The sequence below is a fragment of the Protopterus annectens genome, chromosome 5.part0 (assembly GCF_019279795.1).
Source record: "Protopterus annectens isolate FY-2018-M chromosome 5.part0, PAN1.0, whole genome shotgun sequence".
In the NCBI taxonomy this organism is placed as follows: Eukaryota; Metazoa; Chordata; order Ceratodontiformes; family Protopteridae; genus Protopterus; species Protopterus annectens.
In genome coordinates, this window is record NC_056735.1 from 1,877,433,701 (window position 1) to 1,877,453,415 (window position 19,715).

The 19,715-nt window shown below is 40.0% G+C and overlaps 1 protein-coding gene across 1 annotated transcript in view; it reads left to right on the forward strand.

Annotated features, from left to right (window-relative positions):
- Window positions 1-19,715, forward strand: part of DGKH (diacylglycerol kinase eta) — a 1,992,493-nt gene that overhangs the window by 1,564,530 nt on the left and 408,248 nt on the right. Inside the window, exons 19-20 of the mRNA XM_044071702.1 lie at window positions 5,247-5,357; window positions 5,490-5,586. Of these exons, the coding sequence (XP_043927637.1) occupies window positions 5,247-5,357; window positions 5,490-5,586 (208 nt within the window). The remainder of the gene's footprint in view (window positions 1-5,246; window positions 5,358-5,489; window positions 5,587-19,715) is intronic.

Genomic DNA, 19,715 nt, shown 5'->3' on the forward strand with positions numbered 1-19,715 from the left:
TAATTTTTTTTTCACCAATCAGATTGCTGTATTGATGTATACTTTTGTGTTTAGTTGTAAAGTAAATTTCAGATTGTCAACCCTGAACTCTATTTTTGCCTCTTAAATGAGTATTGCTATCAAAGTGACCAATGAACTGAACTGTTTCTTGCACTGAAAACTAAACTATTGAGTTATTGCTTGACTTTTCACCTGTGGCTGCATTTTAGTTCCTGTTTATGGGAAATTTAGCCCATTTAGTGTTTTGCTGAATAAAAAAACATTAGTTATGTACTTACTGTAACATTCCTTCTGAGCTGTTACTTTAAATTTGTCTTCAACCTGAGGGATTTGGATCCGGAATGGATCCAACTCAGCCGCATACTGCAGCATCGAATTGAAACTCCAAGCTCCTCCCATACCCATACCCATAAAGCCCCTATCTCCCTCCTCACCCCAGATCGGGTTTGTTGCAGAACAGCACTATCCCAATCTACTGTAGACAATATGCCTATACACCTGGTGTAACCCACAAAAAAATTATCACAGGAAAGACTAGCCAGGATAGAGGGCTATAATTTTTCCATCCAGTCCACAACACAACCCACACAAGCCAATGGAAGGAGGAAGGGACGGTTGAAGACAAATAAAAAGCAACAACTCAAATGGAACGTTATGGTGACTACATAACTAATTTATCTGAAGTTGTTTTCATTTGATCTTCAACCTGAGAGACAGAGTCCAAAGCTACCAAATAACCCTCGGAGGTCTTCATGGAAGGATGTTCCAGAGCACAACTGAGCCAAAAGATGCCCAACCACTGGAAAGAGGGTCCAATTTATAATGGGAGATAAATGTGTGCGATGAAGGCCAGGTAGCCACAGAGCAGATACAATGGATGTAAAACGTGTACACACCCCTGTTAAAATGCCAGTTTTTTGTGATATAAAAAAATGAGACCACAATAAATCATTTCAAAACTTTTCACCTTTAATGTGAATTATAACCTGTACAATTCAATTGAAAAACAAAAAAATCTGTTAGAGGAAAAAATAAAAAACATACAATAAGTTGGTTGCATAAGTGTGCATGCCCTTAAACTAATACCCGCCGCTTTGCTGAAGGATCTCCATGATGTCTCCAATGGAGACATCCTCCAGAGGTGATCGATGGGAAACCTCCCATTCATCCAAGTCGGTATCATCCGTGAGAGACTCTGACGGGGAGTCCAAGTGCTTCCTCTTACACGTATGCTTCCGAGGGGGCTCCTCAGTGTGGGGGGGTGGATTTCCAGGGATGACTCAGAAGCCTCAGGGAATTCCCATAGGGAAACCTCCTGTGGTGACATGGCAGAATGGCAACTCCAGCCCAGAAAAAGAGGGAGCCAGAATGGACTCTGAGGATGAAAGTGTCAAAGGTATCAAAGGAGCCGAGAGGACCCTCTCCACCACCTCGAAGGCAGAAGGCAAGTGGATGTCCGAAGTTGGAACAGCTGAGGTTGGATCCACTGCTCACTGCATCGAGGGGGGTGTTGGAGCTGAGTCTCCCAGCACTGAGACACTGAGAGGAAGAGATGACCCCAAAAGCCTCAAAATTGATGCCATCCCCTTGAATCCAACACTGAGGCTATGGCTTCAAGAGTCGGTTGGCTCCAAGAATGTTGAACCACTCAGGGCAATGGTAGGCATTGTGGTACCAGTGACCATCGGTGCCAACCCCTCGATACTGGTGAACCTCAAACACAATGACCTGAAACCAGGAGTCAGATGGGAGAAGGAGTAATAGGGAGAAAGGTGGACTGCATGCCACTGGCCCCAGAGGGGGATGGGGCAAGCAAGACTCCCAGCTGGATCTGGGCCTGAATGAACTTCCGCATCATCCTGTCCACCTTGGCTTTGGACAGGCTCCAAGAGGACTGGATGGAAGACACTACTGACCCAGGCCCAAAATGGTGCTGAGGGAAACAGGGAGTGGGGACCGAGCCCAGCAGACCTTGGGCTATGGCAAAATGCTCGATGACTGGAGCCGAGGGGAGCTCTGGCTCAGATGTGGGCAGGACTTAGCTGGGGGTTCAACTTAGGAAGAATGGACTGGGGACCACTTCCTTGGCCGATCCCGCTCCTTGGATCAGACCTTCTCTCTATCCCCAGACATCTTGGCAGTAGGTTGAGTCCCAGAAACTGGGGTGGAAGAAGAAGAAGAAACAAAGGCCTCCATTGGAGGTGGGAGGAGGCCTTTCAGGATGAGTTTGTTCCTCCTGTCAATCAACACACAGGGGTTGAAGCCCGCACAGATCGAGCAGGAGGTATCTAGATTACACCCAGACAGGGCATGCATAGAGTGTGGGCATCAGACGGGTAGCTTATGCACAAACTTTATACACTTCCTGAAGCCAGGTTTGGGAGTATCAGCCACGGCCACACACACACACACACACACACACACACACACACACACACACACACACACACACACACACACGAAAGGCCGGAAAGAGGAGAGAGAGAGAGAGTAAACTTCCTCTCTCTCTCTTTTTTTTATATATAAGCAATGCCTGAGTGCAAATACGTAGACAGGCTAAGATTAGAAAGATAAAGATAGGTTAAGAGCAGAAGAAATAGAGAAAAAAGGACCCAAAAATACAACTTACTAAAAGTGGAGCTTGGAGTTGAAGGATACACGCTGCTTATCAAACTAGCCGCAAATGAGATTTGAAGGGAGGAGGGAGACAGGGGCTTTATGGGTAGGGGAGGAGCTTGGAGTTTGGATCTGATGCTGGAGTATGCGGCTGAGTCAGATCTGTGCCAGATCCAAATCCTTCAGGATGAAGATCACATGAAAACAACTTCAGATCTATTGTTTTATGAAAACTCAGTTGTGACTGCTGCTTAGAATATCATGGATACAACAAGCTACTAAAACTACATAAACCAATTGAAGTTCCAGTTATACTTATCACTGCTGAACAGAGTATGTTAATTCCCTATGGCAAAGTAAGAACATTTTTTCACTTTCTGTCATCTATCTGTGCTACTGTGCGCTTTGTCAAATTTGTCTGTGGTCCAAAACAGTGTCCACGTTCCAGCTGAGGGATTTTAAAACTATAGAATGACCGCTACTGAACAGGTACTACAGATAATTGCAACCACAGCTAAATCAATAGCCCAACCAAAGTCTGCTCCCCTACTCAAGACTATTAATAGCAAAGATGACCTCAAGGCGTATTTATTACATTTGATTAAATAGCTTGCCAGGAGGGTTGGGATTGTTCCAAATGGGATTGAATTTTGGCATCTCATCTCATGGGGAGTTCCTCCATGCTTACATGGAGCTTCATCGTACGGAATCTTGTGATTTTGATAACATAAGGAGAAGTTTGTTGGCAAAGGCAGGAGTCACATCAGAGACTTAAGCCCTTAAGTTTCATAAATGGAAATTTTCTTTGAATAAAAAAGTATTTTGGTTAGAGCCAGAAGGTCTTAACAAGCAAGGAGATAATGATGGAAATGAATGTGATAAACAAGTTTAAGAGAACATTACCAGTGACCATTTAAGAAGTGGGTATGTTTATAAGACCCTCAATTTGCAAAAACCTTTGTGACTTTTGTAGAAGGGATACTGTGCTATGAGAATTTATTTAAGGAATCACCTACCCAAGTAGTTGATAAAACTTTGAATAGAGTGGAAGAAACCATGTCTTCCATTTTGTGCTTCAGATGTGGTAAATGGGGAATATATTGCCTATTATTGTGATGGGGAAAATAAGCTAGAGGCTGCCCTATAGGCAGCTAGTGAGCCATGGGGGGAGGCTATGACATTTGATCAAGTTATTGCCAAATGTGTTGAGACCACATTCTTTTTCTGTGCTACTACAAAAGTGAAGTGCTGAATAAAAGTAGGTGGACAAAGAACTTAAAGAACTGTTACACTCTGGTATCAGGATTACCTTACTGAAATCACAGTACATACATGAAAACAAAGCCCACTCACTGAAATCCATTGAAGTTGTTTATATCCATGGAGAGAAAGGAATTACCCAGTTTCCCAGGTAGAAGTGCAAACCCATTTCGGGAAGTTCTGTCTTACCTAAAATGTAATACATGAGAAATAGTTCCCATTTTAAGGAATTCTGGAATATTCAGAGAAAGAGGATGCTAAGGGATCCAGTACAGCTGCTATTACAGTGGCAGAGCTGAGGCAGTTCAGTTTATCAGGATAATTATGTTATGTAGCTGGGTCCTCAGTTGTAATTTCACTTAAGATTTTTAAGAATTGTTAAAGGGAAGTTGATAGATGGTCTCTTTAGAGCATTTTAGAGATATTTCACAGTGATGGTCTTTCTTGTTGCATTATATATTTTCTTTAAGCGTTGGGTATATAACTTCTCTTCTGGATGTAATAGGTGTCCCTATTATATTTCTACTGAGTTTTCATTACATTATAAGTAAAAGTCATGCATTTTTCTGTCACTGGATTTATGCTAGGTCCCCCACCCAAATTTAGACTCCTATGCAATGAATTACTTCACAAAGAGTGAAAGATATGTATGTGTGTGTGTCTGTATGCCTAAACTGAACAGCTAAGTGGCTGAGTGCATATTCTCATATACCCCAGTGAAATATGCCAGAAAAGTTCACATGACATCATAGATATAGTACAGTTTTAGTAGATACCAAAATAGGCCTACTTAATCATTACTCTGCTCATTTAATATATTTGAATGTACACTTGGATGTTTGGTTTCATGATATTATATAACAAAATATTTGAAAGTGGAACTTATTTTGATATCATTCAATATAGAAATTGTCAATATTATCATAGTTTTGAGTTAAATGAGAAATAGTTGTTTTGTGTAAACTTAATTTATAGTTGGAGGCATTTGAAAAGGAATTTAAAGAGTTTATAATTGTAGAATGCCTGAATTTGACAAAGTAAGGTAAATATTAATATCAGCAAAATCCTGTACCAGAATACCTGTGTTAACAATTGAAGGAATTTTTTGTAAAAGGAGTAAAAATAGGGGTTCAGGGTGTAAACTAAAGAGATACGGTGAAAGTGGGCATCCTTGTCTTATTGTTTTATTGTTATAGGTTTTGATATGCGTTTTCTTATGACTTGTGTTTATGGGTTTTGGTACAGAGCTGATATGACTTGAAGAAAAGGCTGTATTTGACTTGCCGAATGTTGTCCAAACTGTTCATAAAATATTGTATATTTTGATCGTTGTGACAAGACTTACTCTGTGTTTATTTTTCTTTCTGCAGAGAGGGATACTCAGAAAAATGTGTAATGAATAACTATTTTGGAATTGGTTTAGATGCCAAAATCTCATTAGAATTTAACAATAAGCGTGAAGAACACCCTGAGAAATGTAGGTAAGGTTGTAATAACTATAAGTACCGTTATTCATTTTGCGGCATATTTTTTTCTATATATGCTCAGTACTAGAAAATAGTTTCTGTTGCTCTGGTGCTAAAACTTGTAATTCTTTTCTCCCTTGTTTTTAGAAGCAGAACTAAAAACATGATGTGGTACGGTGTGCTAGGAACTAAAGAACTGTTGCAGAGAACATACAAGAACTTGGAACAGAAGGTTCAGCTTGAGGTATATACTTACATAGTAGTATCTTTTTTGTATTATAATATGAAAAACAATTCCATCTTTTGTACTTTGTGATACAACTAAATGGTACCTACTCAGCACAGATCCTCGTGGTGGCCAGCAGAGTAATCCAAGCTTCAGAGAGCTAAAAAAGTGACTTTACCTGATTTAAGTATATTTTTGTGGCTTTCCCACTTCTAATTACCTAGCGACTGTATTTCGCCTGCTTTGCTGATACATTGTAATTGTTTTTCTGCATATATCTTGTTATTGCACTTGAAAATCTCAATTTGTTACTTTTAAATCTGTAATTGTTGCAAATTGTTTCTTTAGGCTGTGATAGCCGATTTATAGCATTTATAAGTGTCTACTGTTCTGTTTCTGCTTGTTTTCTGAAAAAAAAAAAAAAAAAAAAATATCTCTTGTTTTCCCGCCTTACTGAGCTAGAGTAGTCCAGTTTCAGAGTTGCTGATCCCTGGACTTTGTTTGTAGTTCCTGTTACTGATTCTTTGCCTAATTTGGAAGAGAGGAAGTTCCCTTGCATACCAGTGGGAGTGGGAAGCATTGAGCTGCCTGTTGGTCCAGTTTTGTGAGGTTTCAGCCAGTAACTTGTAGTCTATTGGTCGTTTTGGGCCAGTTCCTAGCTTCCTTCAGCCCCCTGATATAAAACACGCTAAACGCGCGTTTTTTAGCTTGTACCTACTCAGCACAGATCCTCATGGTGGCCAGCAGAGTAATCCAAGCTTCAGAGAGCTAAAAAAGCGACTTTACCTGATTTAAGTATATTTTTGTGGCTTTCCCACTTTTAATTACCTAGCAACTGTATTTCGCCTGCTTTGCTAATACATTGTAATTGTTTTTCTGCATATATCTTGTTATTGCACTTGAAAATCTCAATTTGTTATTTTTAAATCTGTAATTGTTGCAAATTGTTTCTTTAGGCTGTGATAGCCAATTTATAGCATTTATAAGTGTCTACTGTTCTGTTTCTGCTTGTTTTCTGAAAAAAAAAAATATCTCTTGTTTTCCCACCTTACTGAGCTAGAGTAGTCCAGTTTCAGAGTTGCTGATCCCTGGACTTTGTTTGTAGTTCCTGTCACTGATTCTTTGCCTAATTTGGAAGAGAGGAAGTTCCGTTGCTTACCAGTGGGAGTGGGAAGCATTGAGCTGCCTGTTGGTCCAGTTTTGTGAGGTTTTAGCCAGTAACTTGTAGTGTATTGGTCATTTTGGGCCAGTTCCTAGCTTCTTTCAGCCCCCTGATATAAAAAACGCTAAACGCGCGTTAGCGCCCAGTTGCCACTGTTGCACACAAGACCAGCGGCGGTTAAACAAGGTTAAACTATTCGGGCCATCTAAATTCCACTCTTCAAATGTTCCCTTAGAACTACCTTCCTCGAGCTGTACTGCTGATCTAACCAGCGTATCCTATAACTGAAAAGTTCATCTCTACTTGATTCCCAGGTAGACTATTCTCTATCTGTAAAGCCTAGCACTTACTCCTACAGTACTTGCACCTTGATAAAGCACTCTTATTATAGATAGTACCCCACCAGCCTAAAACCCACTTCCCCCGGAGTCCTTTGAAAGTCTCTTTATCTACTACTTCTAGTATGTCGAGGGATCAGTTGCTAGTGTCCTCTCCAGCTCAACTGGTGAACCTGGAATATTGAGGCAATGTTACAATTGCCTCATGTACACAGACAATCCTCTCCTTCTCCCACAAAACACAAATACATGCGAGAGATGCAACTATACGGCCAAACTGGAGGCTGAGCTCTCTCAACATAGGACTGGCAAGACCAGACAGGAGGAGAAGGTAACCACACACAATACATACCCAGTCACACATAGTACCATCACAACTTCAAATCATACACATACTCACACAAAGACATACTCGGAGGCTCTGATCAAAAATTTACCAAAACAGCAGAGGCCACCAAAGCAGACACCCAAACAACTACCACCTCAGGACCCAACACATGCAACACATAGACCACACAGTCAGAGTGTCAAACAGTCACAGCCCTTAAGGCCAAACACAATGCCAGACACACTTGTCATTGGTGACTCCATAGTCAGACACACTGACGTCCCGCTCACCAGACTGAGTAAGGAGAAGGTCACAGTAAGCTGCCTGTCGGGTGCTAGAATCTGCCACATAACGCAAGCACTCAGGTCTCTCAACAGCAGGTACAAGTACGACTCAGTCATTGTCCACGCTGGTGTCAACGACCTGAGACGTACCTCCTTGAACTACATGAAAAGAGACATTGAGGAGCTCTTTGATTATGTAGCCCAGGCAGGTATGACCCTGACCTTGAGCAGTATCCTACCTTCACCTAGAATGATGCCACAATACAGTGATAAGATGATCAGCTTTAATAATTGGCTTAAATTCTGGTGTCATTCAAAGGAGATCCAATGTCTGTCTGCCTGGGATGACATGCTGGACAAGCCACGCTGCTTCGCAAGGGACGGCTTGCACCTGTCACCCCTGGGCTTCCGGATATTGGCAAAGGCTCTTGCCACCCGCATAGTGCCTTTTTTAGGCAAGGCTCAAATTCTAAACCTACCACCCTAGAACACAAAAAGGAAAAACTAAGGGTAATGCTGCTCAATGCCAGAAGTCTCAATCTCAAGATGCACGCACTCGAGGCCCTTCTCAATATGGAGAACATCGATGTCTGTGCTGTGACAGAAACCTGGTTCAAGGCTCCTGAGAGCACCCCAGCACTAACAGGTTTCACCTCATATCATGCGTTCCGGCCCCAAAATCCAGACAACACCAAGAAAGGAGGGGGGGTGTCCATATTCATAAAGGACACCCACACCTCAAGGTTGGTGGCAATGCACGATGCATCGGAGACCATCCAGGTGCAATTAACCATAGGCAAGACTGCTCTGCAATTTGTAGCATGTTACAGGCCACCCTCTCAAACTCAGGAACCTCACATGGCCTTCCTGAAAACATTGGAGGGGATAAATGTATCTCCAAACACCATCATACTAGGTGACTTCAACTACCCTAATATAGACTGGGAACACTACTCAAGCCCGAACACTCTAACCCAAAGATTCCTGGAGTTCATAAACTCAAATGCCATGGAACAACTAGTCACCATCCCCACAAGAGGAGAAAACATACTTGATCTCATCATCACGAACATGGGATCACAATGTTCAACACTGGAAGTATACCCCTCACTGGTGAGATCAGATCATAAACTAATCTCGCTGGAGGTCCTCATCCCGCCCCCACCAGAAACAAAAAAGACCACAGTGAAAAACTTCTCAAAAGCCGATTTCACACTTCTAAAAACTAGTGTGGTCTCCTTTAAGGCCCCTGAGCCAGTGGTAAACATTACTCAAACCGCTGAATCACTTACAAATGCCTTCTACCAGCACCTACAGGACTGCATGGATCAGGCAATCCCAAACAAAACTAAGACTCTCTGTACCAAAGGCAAGCGTCCAGTCTGGTGGACCCCAGCCATAAACAAGCTCTACAACAAAAGGAGGAAGCTACTACAAGATAGAGCAAAATCCTTGAAAGGTAAGACACCTTTGATCATTATAAGTAAAAACTAAGAGCTCTCATAAAATCATCCAAGGCAAATTTTGAGAGAAAAATCGCCAAGGACTCAAAAGACAATCATAAGTCCTTCTTTAGCTATGTTAGAAACCTAGGAAGAAACTCCCAGATATGCTCAGAATTAGTTCAAAATGATGTGAAGATTACTGAACCTACACACATTGCCAACATACTGGCTGACAGGTTCAGTGCAAACTTCTCCCCTCCCCAAAAGGAGAGATATCTATACCAGAGGATTGTAGCCCCCCAAACATCTCCAACGCCCAGGTGAGAACTGCCCTCACTAAGGCAAAAAACACAGCATCCATGGGACTGGATGGTGTCCCCGGCTGTGTGCTTCACGAACTCAACAAGGAATTAAACCCACAGTTAGGACAGCTGTTTAATCTTAGCCTCACCTCAGGATACGCACCAAGGAGTGGCGCAGCACTGTGGTCCCACTTCATAAGGGCGGTGCCTCCACCAACCCTGGAAATTACCGCCCCATTAGCTTGACAAGCCTTATCTGCAAAGCCATGGAGAGGATCATAATGGAACTCATAAATAAAGACATAGGGAACTTGCAGACTTTGGATCCAACCCAGTTTGGCTTTGTCAAAGGCAGATCCTGCCTCTTAAACTTGGTTGACTTCTTCGAGACAGTCACCAAGGCCATTGATGAGGGAAAGGCAGTCCATACAGCCTACTTCGACCTGGCAAAGGCCTTCGACACAATACCCCACTCAGGTATCATCGAAAAACTCATCAGCTTGAATGTAAACCCATACATCACAAGATGGGTAGCAAACTTGCTAAGTGACAGAACCCACAGGGTCAGAGTTGCTGGAGCCATGTCAGACTCAAAGCCTGTCACAAGTGGTGTCCCACAGGGCTCAGTCCTGGGTCCACTCTTGTTCGGCATCTACTTTTCTGAAGTACAAGCAAATTCAAGTGGGTTATGGCTGACAAAGTTTGCAGATGACTGCAAACTGGGCGCCATAGTCGAAAACACATCTGACACAGATATCCTCCAGAAGGGCCTCACAGAAATGGATAACTGGTGCCAGAGCCATGGCCTAAAGTTAAACGCCAAGAAATGCATAGTCATACCCTTCGGGAAAAACAAGGTTACCCCTAGCTACCATATAGGTGGCAATCCACTGAGCACAGAAGAAGTCATCAGGGATCTGGGGACCCAGGTTGACAGTAGCCTTTCGTTTGACACTCATTTTGCTAAAGTAGTTAGGAAAACCTTCTATATCGCCCACCTGATCATGAAGGGATTCACATCTAGATCAAGGGAGGTCATCGTCCCCCTGTACTCATCACTCATTAGACCTATGATTGAGTACAATGCCCCGTTCGGAATGTATCTGACCAGACACCTGCTGCAGCTTGAAAGGCCCCAAAAGTTCCTCACCAAAAGGATAAAGGGTCTCAAAAATATGTCTTATGCTGCCCGACTGAAAGAACTCCAGCTCTATTCAGTCTCATACCGCTTGCTCAGAGGTGACCTGTGCCTGACATATAAGGCCATGTCAAACCCAGATTTGATGAACATGCTTCACCTCAAAAAATCTAGATCCCTCAGAACCACAAGGGCAGGAGACTTAAACCTCGACACGGTTATAAATAGAACGTGCTGGAGGGACAGATTCATCACCCAGAGACTCCCTATGCTGTGGAACAAAATCCAGGTACATGTGAGGCAGAGCACCTCGCTGGCCTTGTTCAAGAGGAATCTTGACCAATGGATGGGAGATCGCAGATATACCCCAGGGATTACTTCAGTGTCACTGCTTGACAGAGGCACAGCAAAATAATAGGCATAGTTTTTATTCAAACTAAAGGGGTGGCGAAAGCCACATAACTATGGGCTAGGCTTATAAATGCCCTTGGGCAGATAGCCTAGTATGAACCTATGAACCTGTGAACCTATAAACTTGTATGCAGGTTAACAGGGGAGTGGACAGAGGCAGCGTTAATTAGGTCTGTACAAATAAACCCAAGGAGAAAGGCATATCAACCATATGTCCAGACTTGGGAATTTATCAGAACTTTAGCTGACTGATTTCAGATCCACTGCCTTTTATAAAAAGACATAATAGCTGAAAGTCAGTTACTGTTTGCATGCGCACATAATGTTTGTTTCTTTTGTTCTGTTGTGATTTTTCATGATTTTATAATATGTCAGCATTACTATTCCTTCATTTATGCACAAGTGACTTCTGGCTGTAAGTTAGGCTCCTTACAATGCCACTAACAAATCATGTTGACATTTTCATCAGCTCTACTTTAGGCTAGCCCTGCTTGAAGATCATCAGTAAAGAGCTGAAATGTAAGCAAAAACACTGCAGGATTCACCACCAAGAGATAAAAGAGATAAAAAATCTTTCGTTTGTTCACAAACAGATTCCTTTATTCACGAACAGACAAGCGCTTTCACGCACCATAGTGCGCTTCATCAGATCTTAACATATTATGGCAGTTCATTCATACTATATATAGTAAACTAAATGCATTCAATCAAACAATTAAGACAAACAACTAATTAATCAAAGAACTAATCAATTAACTAAAAGCTTTCTTAAAGAGACATATAATTCAATATGAAACTCTAGTCAGAAGAAACAGTAAAGGACATTCTAAAACCCTCTGGAGCAATCTTTTAGTGTAGCATATATATATTGCCAAAATTGTATGCAATTATATTAAAAAATAGATATATATGTATATATTTTTTAAATTAATCTCAATATATAAATACATAAATATACATATACAAATAAATATTGTTTATAAAAAAGAGCATCGTATCTATATAAAAAGTATCATATCTATATAAATACAGTTACTATCATTAAAATACTGTGTTAATGTACTAACGAATAGATAAATAAATAAATAGATAAATAAGTAAATAAGTAAGTAAATGAATAGATAAATGAACAGATAAATAATATATTCATTTCTTATTTATATAATCTAATATCCAAGACAGGCTTGATACAAATGCTTTGATTTAATCCTGGATATAAATGTGCTCCTAATCTAAAAGTCCATGTCAACTCAACATTTGCCAGGGTGTTCATATTGTCACCCCCTCTTTTGTTTTTATCCACTAACTGAAGTACTCTGAATTTAAAACCATGTTCTCTATATTCAAAAACATGTCTAGCCAAAGCATTGAATTCACTATTCTTCTTTATATCATAGACATGGTTATAGATTCTCTGTTTAAATTTTCTTTTGGTCATTCCAACATAAAAAGCGTCACATTTCGTGCACGTTGCTAAATATATTAAATTCATTGAATCACATGTTGCATAGAATCTAGGTGTAAAAATGAAGTTTAGTTTGGGGTGCTTATAGATTTGTGTTTCAGTAATATGTTGGCACATATTACACTTCCTACAAGGGAAGCTACCAACATTTCTATTATATTCATGTCCATTAAATGTGACTTTATTTTCTTTAAAGCATAGCAACTGTTTGAGATTTGGGGAGTTCTTATAGATAAATTTTAGTTTCTCACCCACGATATTCCTTATTACCTCATCCATAATCAGGACATTCCAGTTACATACTATAATATTTTTCAAATCAAGAACATCATTTGTAAACTGCATGACATATGAAGGTCTAGTTTCTTTCTTAGATTGTCTATAGCTATTAGTAGTATGATAATTAGTCGCAATTTTGTGACCTTCATCTAAACCTTCTATGCGCTCTTTCCCACTCAAAACATTATTTTTGATGTCACATACTAACTTTTTATTGTATCCTCTAGCCAGAAACAAATCTTCCATAACCTTTGCTTCCTTATTCAATACATCCTTATTTTCACATAGTCTTGTTAGCCTGATGTATTGGCTCTTCACAATGCCTGGGAAGACATGTCTGGGGTGCATGCTATTATAGCACAACAGAGTATTCTTCCAACAAGATTTCCTGTATAACATAGATTCTATGCAGTTATCATTAGTAATAGTAAGATTAATATCCAAAAAACTAATGGTTGTATATGACCATTCCATAGTGAATTTTAAGAATTCAGTTGTGGATTCTAAATACACTAGAAAATCTTTAAACTCAACATGGGTCCCTTCCCAGAGGATTAGAATGTCATCTACAAATCTTCTGTACATTTTAACCTTCTTCTGATAGATATTGTGATTAAACAAATTATTCTTCTCCCAGTTAAAAACGACCAAGTTTGCATAAGTATTCGCAACAGGGGTGCCCATGGCAACACCCCATTGCTGTAAATAATACTTATGAGCAAACATGAATACATTATTTTCAAGAACCATCTCTAACAAGTGGCATAGTAGGATCTGTTCATCTATACTGAAATCAGTATCATTGTTCAAAACTTCCCTCATGGCATGTATACCATATCCATTGGGTATACTGGTAAAAAGATTTTTAACATCAAGGGTTACCAGTATACAATGCCCTATTCTAAAGTCATAATTTAATTGCCTAACGTCATCCAATAGATGATAAGTATCTTTTAGAATAGTCGGAATAGAATCAACTATAGGTCTCAACATAGATTCTAAGTACACAGATATGTTAGAGGTGACCCAACCCTTGCCTGAAACTATAGGTCGCATTGGAAGTGGGGAGACTTTCTTGTGTACCTTGAGTAACCCTTTCATACAAGGAATTAAAGGTGATTGAACATGTAAAAAATCATAAGTTTCTTTGTCAATTTGTCTGCACATTAGAAGGTCATAAATATTATCATGTACATTATATATGATCTGTGTTACATCAGTAATCGTCAAAACACGATATGTATTGGTGTCTCCCAATAACATATTCATGCTATTATTGTAATCAGGCGTGTCCATAAGTACCACGCCCCCCCTTTATCAGCCGGTTTTATAATAAGCGTTGTATCATCCCTCAATTTTGCCAACGAGGCAACTTCTGAATGTGTCATATTATAAAACCTGTTCTTCTTTCTATTACCCACTGAATAATATCTATAAAAATCATGTTCACATAGTTTGATGAGACAATCAACGCTATTTGGTGAAGGGGGAATAAAGCTACTCTTCTTTTTTAATCTATGAGAGTAGCCACACCTTGGCGACAATACATTATTGTTAAAATATACTTTCAGTGCAATCAAACGACCAAACAAATGCAAATCAGTTAGCGTATCACTAATTTTGCTGGGTTGTGATGGTATAAAACCCAGTCCCTTGTTTAAAACAGCTATATCAGTTTCATTAACAGTATGGCTAGAAAAGTTAAATACTAAAGAGTTCAGTTCCTTGTATTCTTCCTTTGCCCATACCTTTCTTCCGAAAATTTCCTTTTCCTCGGACCTTTGCTTGACAAACGATCTCTCACATAGTCCATTTGTTTTATGGGATATGGTAAAAAACGCTTTTCATCTGGGTTAGCAACCTTGGGATGCACAACAGGTTCCATATCTTTAAACGCCCCTCCAGGTGCCTGCTGATTTGGTGGTGGTGTATAGACATTCACACTAGCATTCAATGCCATGGAACTACTATGCATATTATTTGAAGATTTATCAGTAGATACAATGGCAGAGTTACCCTAAATCTCTCGATGTTCATTGTTCCGGTTGGGCCGTTCCAAGGCACAGTTCACTGACGTGATGACATCATGCGCCCCTGCTTCCGTAGCCATAGTTACGCTGGAATGAGAACCATATTGTATCCTCGGCCAAATGAAGATATTACCCAAGGCGAAGTCATTATGGTCCCTACACAATTTCCGTTGTTTAGTGAGTTTAAGCTTCTCACTATAAATATTGATTTGAGACTGAACGCTTTCTAACTTCCTCACATGAAAATCGGAAGTAAAGCGCTCATATAGATCTACACAAAGTGCCTCCACCTTTTTCTGTAGCTCCAGCTCAATTGGAGAAAAATATTCAAGTAATAAATTGATATAGCTAAAGCCAAGGTTAATATTTAGGTCCTGCCATTTCTTAAGTAGTGTTGGATGTTGCTCACCATACGTAGGCATACATAACACTCGCATACCTCTCGGTATGATCTTGAAGTGTATGCAAGCCTCTAAATGTCTACGTTGCCAGGAATAACGTTGCAGTCTATACATATCATTCTCTAATTCCTTCAACAGAGTGTTAAATTCAACCAAATTGTCAGTATTACTTGAAGGTAATGGTACATCATTCTTATTTTCTTATTTTCTTAAAGAGCTGAAATATAAGCCTGTAAAATATTTCCATTTTAGCACAGTTGCACGGTCATCTGGTTACCTTTTAAATTGTGCTTTTCAATGGCTTCTTAATTTTATGGTTATTATTAAAGCATTTAGTTATAATAATTCACAAATTCCTGTCATCATTCTGGAATATGGGATTAAGTGGAAGGAAGTCCTTAAATACCACATTACAGCAACTTGGTTGGGAATAATCCTTTTGCAGAAGCAATAGGGCTGAAGTTACATCCACTGTTGTTAAACACTGCCGAGATGCAGTATCTACTGTTTTACATATCCTTTACTGTCTACTATTTTTTTAGTTACAGTAAAACACAGTAGACACAAGAGTGGCAATTGCTGCAAAAGCTAAATTAAATTAAATCATTCTGTTTTACTTTTGTTGCTGCATTCTTATTATTCTCTGAAACATCCTTCAGCTGTCAGTACTGACGTAATAGCCTGTAATAGTACATTATAACTCAGTGTGTGTGTGCGTATGGGTATCTGTGTGTGCATGTCTATCTCCATCTGTGTTTGATAGGGCATACTACAAAACTACAGTGTGTGGTGTTGGGCAGAAGGGAGTACCACTAAACCATTGTGTGTGCGTGTGTTTCGGGGTATTAGTAATCTGTACAGTGTTTGTTGAGTGAGGGGATTAGTGGTAAACTATAGTTACATGTCAGGGGAGTACTACTAAACTATAGTGTCGGTATGGAGTGGGATACTGCTAATGTAGTATTTGTGTTAGTTACATGTCAGGGGAGTACTACTAATGGTAGGGAGTGGGATATTGCTAATACAGTATTTGTGTTAGTTAAATGTCAGGGGAGTACTACTAAACTATAGTGTCGGTAGGGAGTGGGATACTGCTAATATAGTATTTGTGTTAGTTACACGTCAGGGGAGTACTACTAAACTATAGTGTCAGTAGGGAGTGGGATACTGCTAATATAGTATTTGTGTTAGTTACACGTCAGGGGAGTACTACTAAACTATAGTGTCGTTAGGGAGTGGGATACTGCTAATATAGTATTTGTGTTATTTACATGTCAGGGGAGTACTACTAATGGTAGGGAGTGGGATATTGCTAATACAGTATTTGTGTTAGTTACATGTCAGGGGAGTACTACTAAACTATAGTGTCGGTAGGGAGTGGGATACTGCTAATATAGTATTTATGTTAGTTACATGTCAGGGGAATACTACTAACGGTAGGGAGTGGGATACTGCTAATATAGTATTTGTGTTAGTTACATGTCAGGGGAGTACTACTAACGGTAGGGAGTGGGATACTGCTAATACAGTATTTGTGTTAGTTACATGTCAGGGGAGTACTACTAAACTATAGTGTCGGGAGTGGGATACTGCTAATATAGTATTTGTGTTAGTTACATGTCAGGGGAGTACTACTAACGGTAGGGAGTGGGATACTGCTAATACAGTATTTGTGTTAGTTACATGTCAGGGGAGCACTACTAAACTATAGTGTCGGTATGGAGTGGGATACTGCTAATGTAGTATTTGTGTTAGTTACATGTCAGGGGAGTACTACTAAACTATAGTGTCGGTAGGGAGTGGGATACTGCTAATATAGTATTTGTGTTAGTTACATGTCAGGGGAGTACTACTAAACTATAGTGTCGGTATGGAGTGGGATACTGCTAATGTAGTATTTGTGTTAGTTACATGTCAGGGGAGTACTACTAAACTATAGTGTCGGTAGGGAGTGGGATACTGCTAATATAGTATTTGTGTTAGTTACATGTCAGGAGTACTACTAAACTATAGTGTCGGTAGGAGTGGGAGACTGCTAGTGTAGTATTTGTGTTAGTTACATGTCAGGGTACTACTAAACTATAGTGTCGGTGGGAGTGGGATACTGCTAATATAGTATTTGTGTTAGTTACATGTCAGGAGTACTAAACTATAGTGTCGGTGGGATACTGCTAATGTAGTATTTGTGTTAGTTACATGTCAGGAGTACTACTAAACTATAGTGTCGGTAGGGATGGGATACTGCTAATATAGTATTTGTGTTAGTTACATGTCAGGAGTACTACTAAACTATAGTGTCGGTAGGTGGGATACTGCTAATACAGTATTTGTGTTAGTTACATGTCAGGGGGTACTACTAAACTATAGTGTCGGTATGGAGTGGGATACTGCTAATATAGTATTTGTGTTAGTTACATGTCAGGGGAGTACTACTAAACTATAGTGTCGGTAGGGAGTGGGATACTGCTAATATAGTATTTGTGTTAGTTACATGTCAGGGGAGTACTACTAAACTATAGTGTCGGTAGGGAGTGGGATACTGCTAATACAGTATTTGTGTTAGTTACATGTCAGGGGAGTACTACTAAACTATAGTGTCGGTAGGGAGTGGGATACTGCTAATATAGTATTTGTGTTAGTTACATGTCAGGGGAGTACTACTAAACTATAGTGTCGGTAGAGAGTGGGATACTGCTAATACAGTATTTGTGTTAGTTACATGTCAGGGGAGTACTACTAAACTATAGTGTCGGTAGGGAGTGGGATACTGCTAATATAGTATTTGTGTTAGTTACATGTCAGGAGTACTACTAAACTATAGTGTCGGTAGGAGTGGGATACTGCTAATATAGTATTTGTGTTAGTTACATGTCAGGGGGTACTACTAAACTATAGTGTCGGTAGGGAGTGGGATACTGCTAATATAGTATTTGTGTTAGTTACATGTCAGGAGTACTACTAAACTATAGTGTCGGTAGGGGTGGGATACTGCTAATACAGTATTTGTGTTAGTTACATGTCAGGGGAGTACTACTAAACTATAGTGTCGGTAGGAGTGGGATACTGCTAATATAGTATTTGTGTTAGTTACATGTCAGGGGAGTACTACTAAACTATAGTGTCGGTAGGGAGTGGGATACTGCTAATATAGTATTTGTGTTAGTTACATGTCAGGGGAGTACTACTAAACTATAGTGTCGGTAGGGAGTGGGATACTGCTAATGTAGTATTTGTGTTAGTTACATGTCAGGAGAGTACTACTAAACTATAGTGTCGGTAGGGAGTGGGATACTGCTAATACAGTATTTGTGTTAGTTACATGTCAGGGGAGTACTACTAAACTATAGTGTCGGTAGGGAGTGGGATACTGCTAATATAGTATTTGTGTTAGTTACATGTCAGGGGAGTACTACTAAACTATAGTGTCGGTAGGGAGTGGGATACTGCTAATACAGTATTTGTGTTAGTTACATGTCAGAGTACTACTAAACTATAGTGTCGGTAGGGAGTGGGATACTGCTAATATAGTATTTGTGTTAGTTACATGTCAGGGGAGTACTACTAAACTATAGTGTCGGTAGGGAGTGGGATACTGGTAATGTAGTATTTGTGTTAGTTACATGTCACGGGAGTACTACTAAACTATAGTGTCGGTAGGGAGTGGGATACTGCTAATATAGTATTTGTGTTAGTTACATGTCAGGGGAGTACTACTAAACTATAGTGTCGGTAGGGAGTGGGATACTGCTAATATAGTATTTGTGTTAGTTACACGTCAGGGGAGTACTACTAAACTATAGTGTCGGTAGAGTGGGATACTGCTAATATAGTATTTGTGTTAGTTACATGTCAGGAGTACTACTAAACTATAGTGTCGGTAGGGAGTGGGATACTGCTAATATAGTATTTGTGCTAGTTACATGTCAGGGGAGTACTACTAAACTATAGTGTCGGTATGGAGTGGGATACTGCTAATATAGTATTTGTGTTAGTTACATGTCAGGGGAGTACTACTAAACTATAGTGTCGGTAGGGAGTGGGATACTGCTAATATAGTATTTGTGTTAGTTACATGTCAGGGGAGTACTACTAAACTATAGTGTCGGTAGGGAGTGGGATACTGCTAATATAGTATTTGTGTTAGTTACATGTCAGGGGAGTACTACTAACGGTAGGGAGTGGGATACTGCTAATACAGTATTTGTGTTAGTTACATGTCAGGGGAGTACTACTAAACTATAGTGTCGGTAGGGAGTGGGATACTGCTAATATAGTATTTGTGTTAGTTACATGTCAGGGAGTACTACTAAACTAACGGTAGGGAGTGGGATACTGCTAATACAGTATTTGTGTTAGTTACATGTCAGGGGAGTACTACTAAACTATAGTGTCGGTAGGGAGTGGGATACTGCTAATATAGTATTTGTGTTAGTTACATGTCAGGGGAGTACTACTAAACTATAGTGGTAGGGAGTGGGATACTGCTAATACAGTATTTGTGTTAGTTACATGTCAGGGGAGTACTACTAAACTATAGTGTCGGTAGGGAGTGGGATACTGCTAA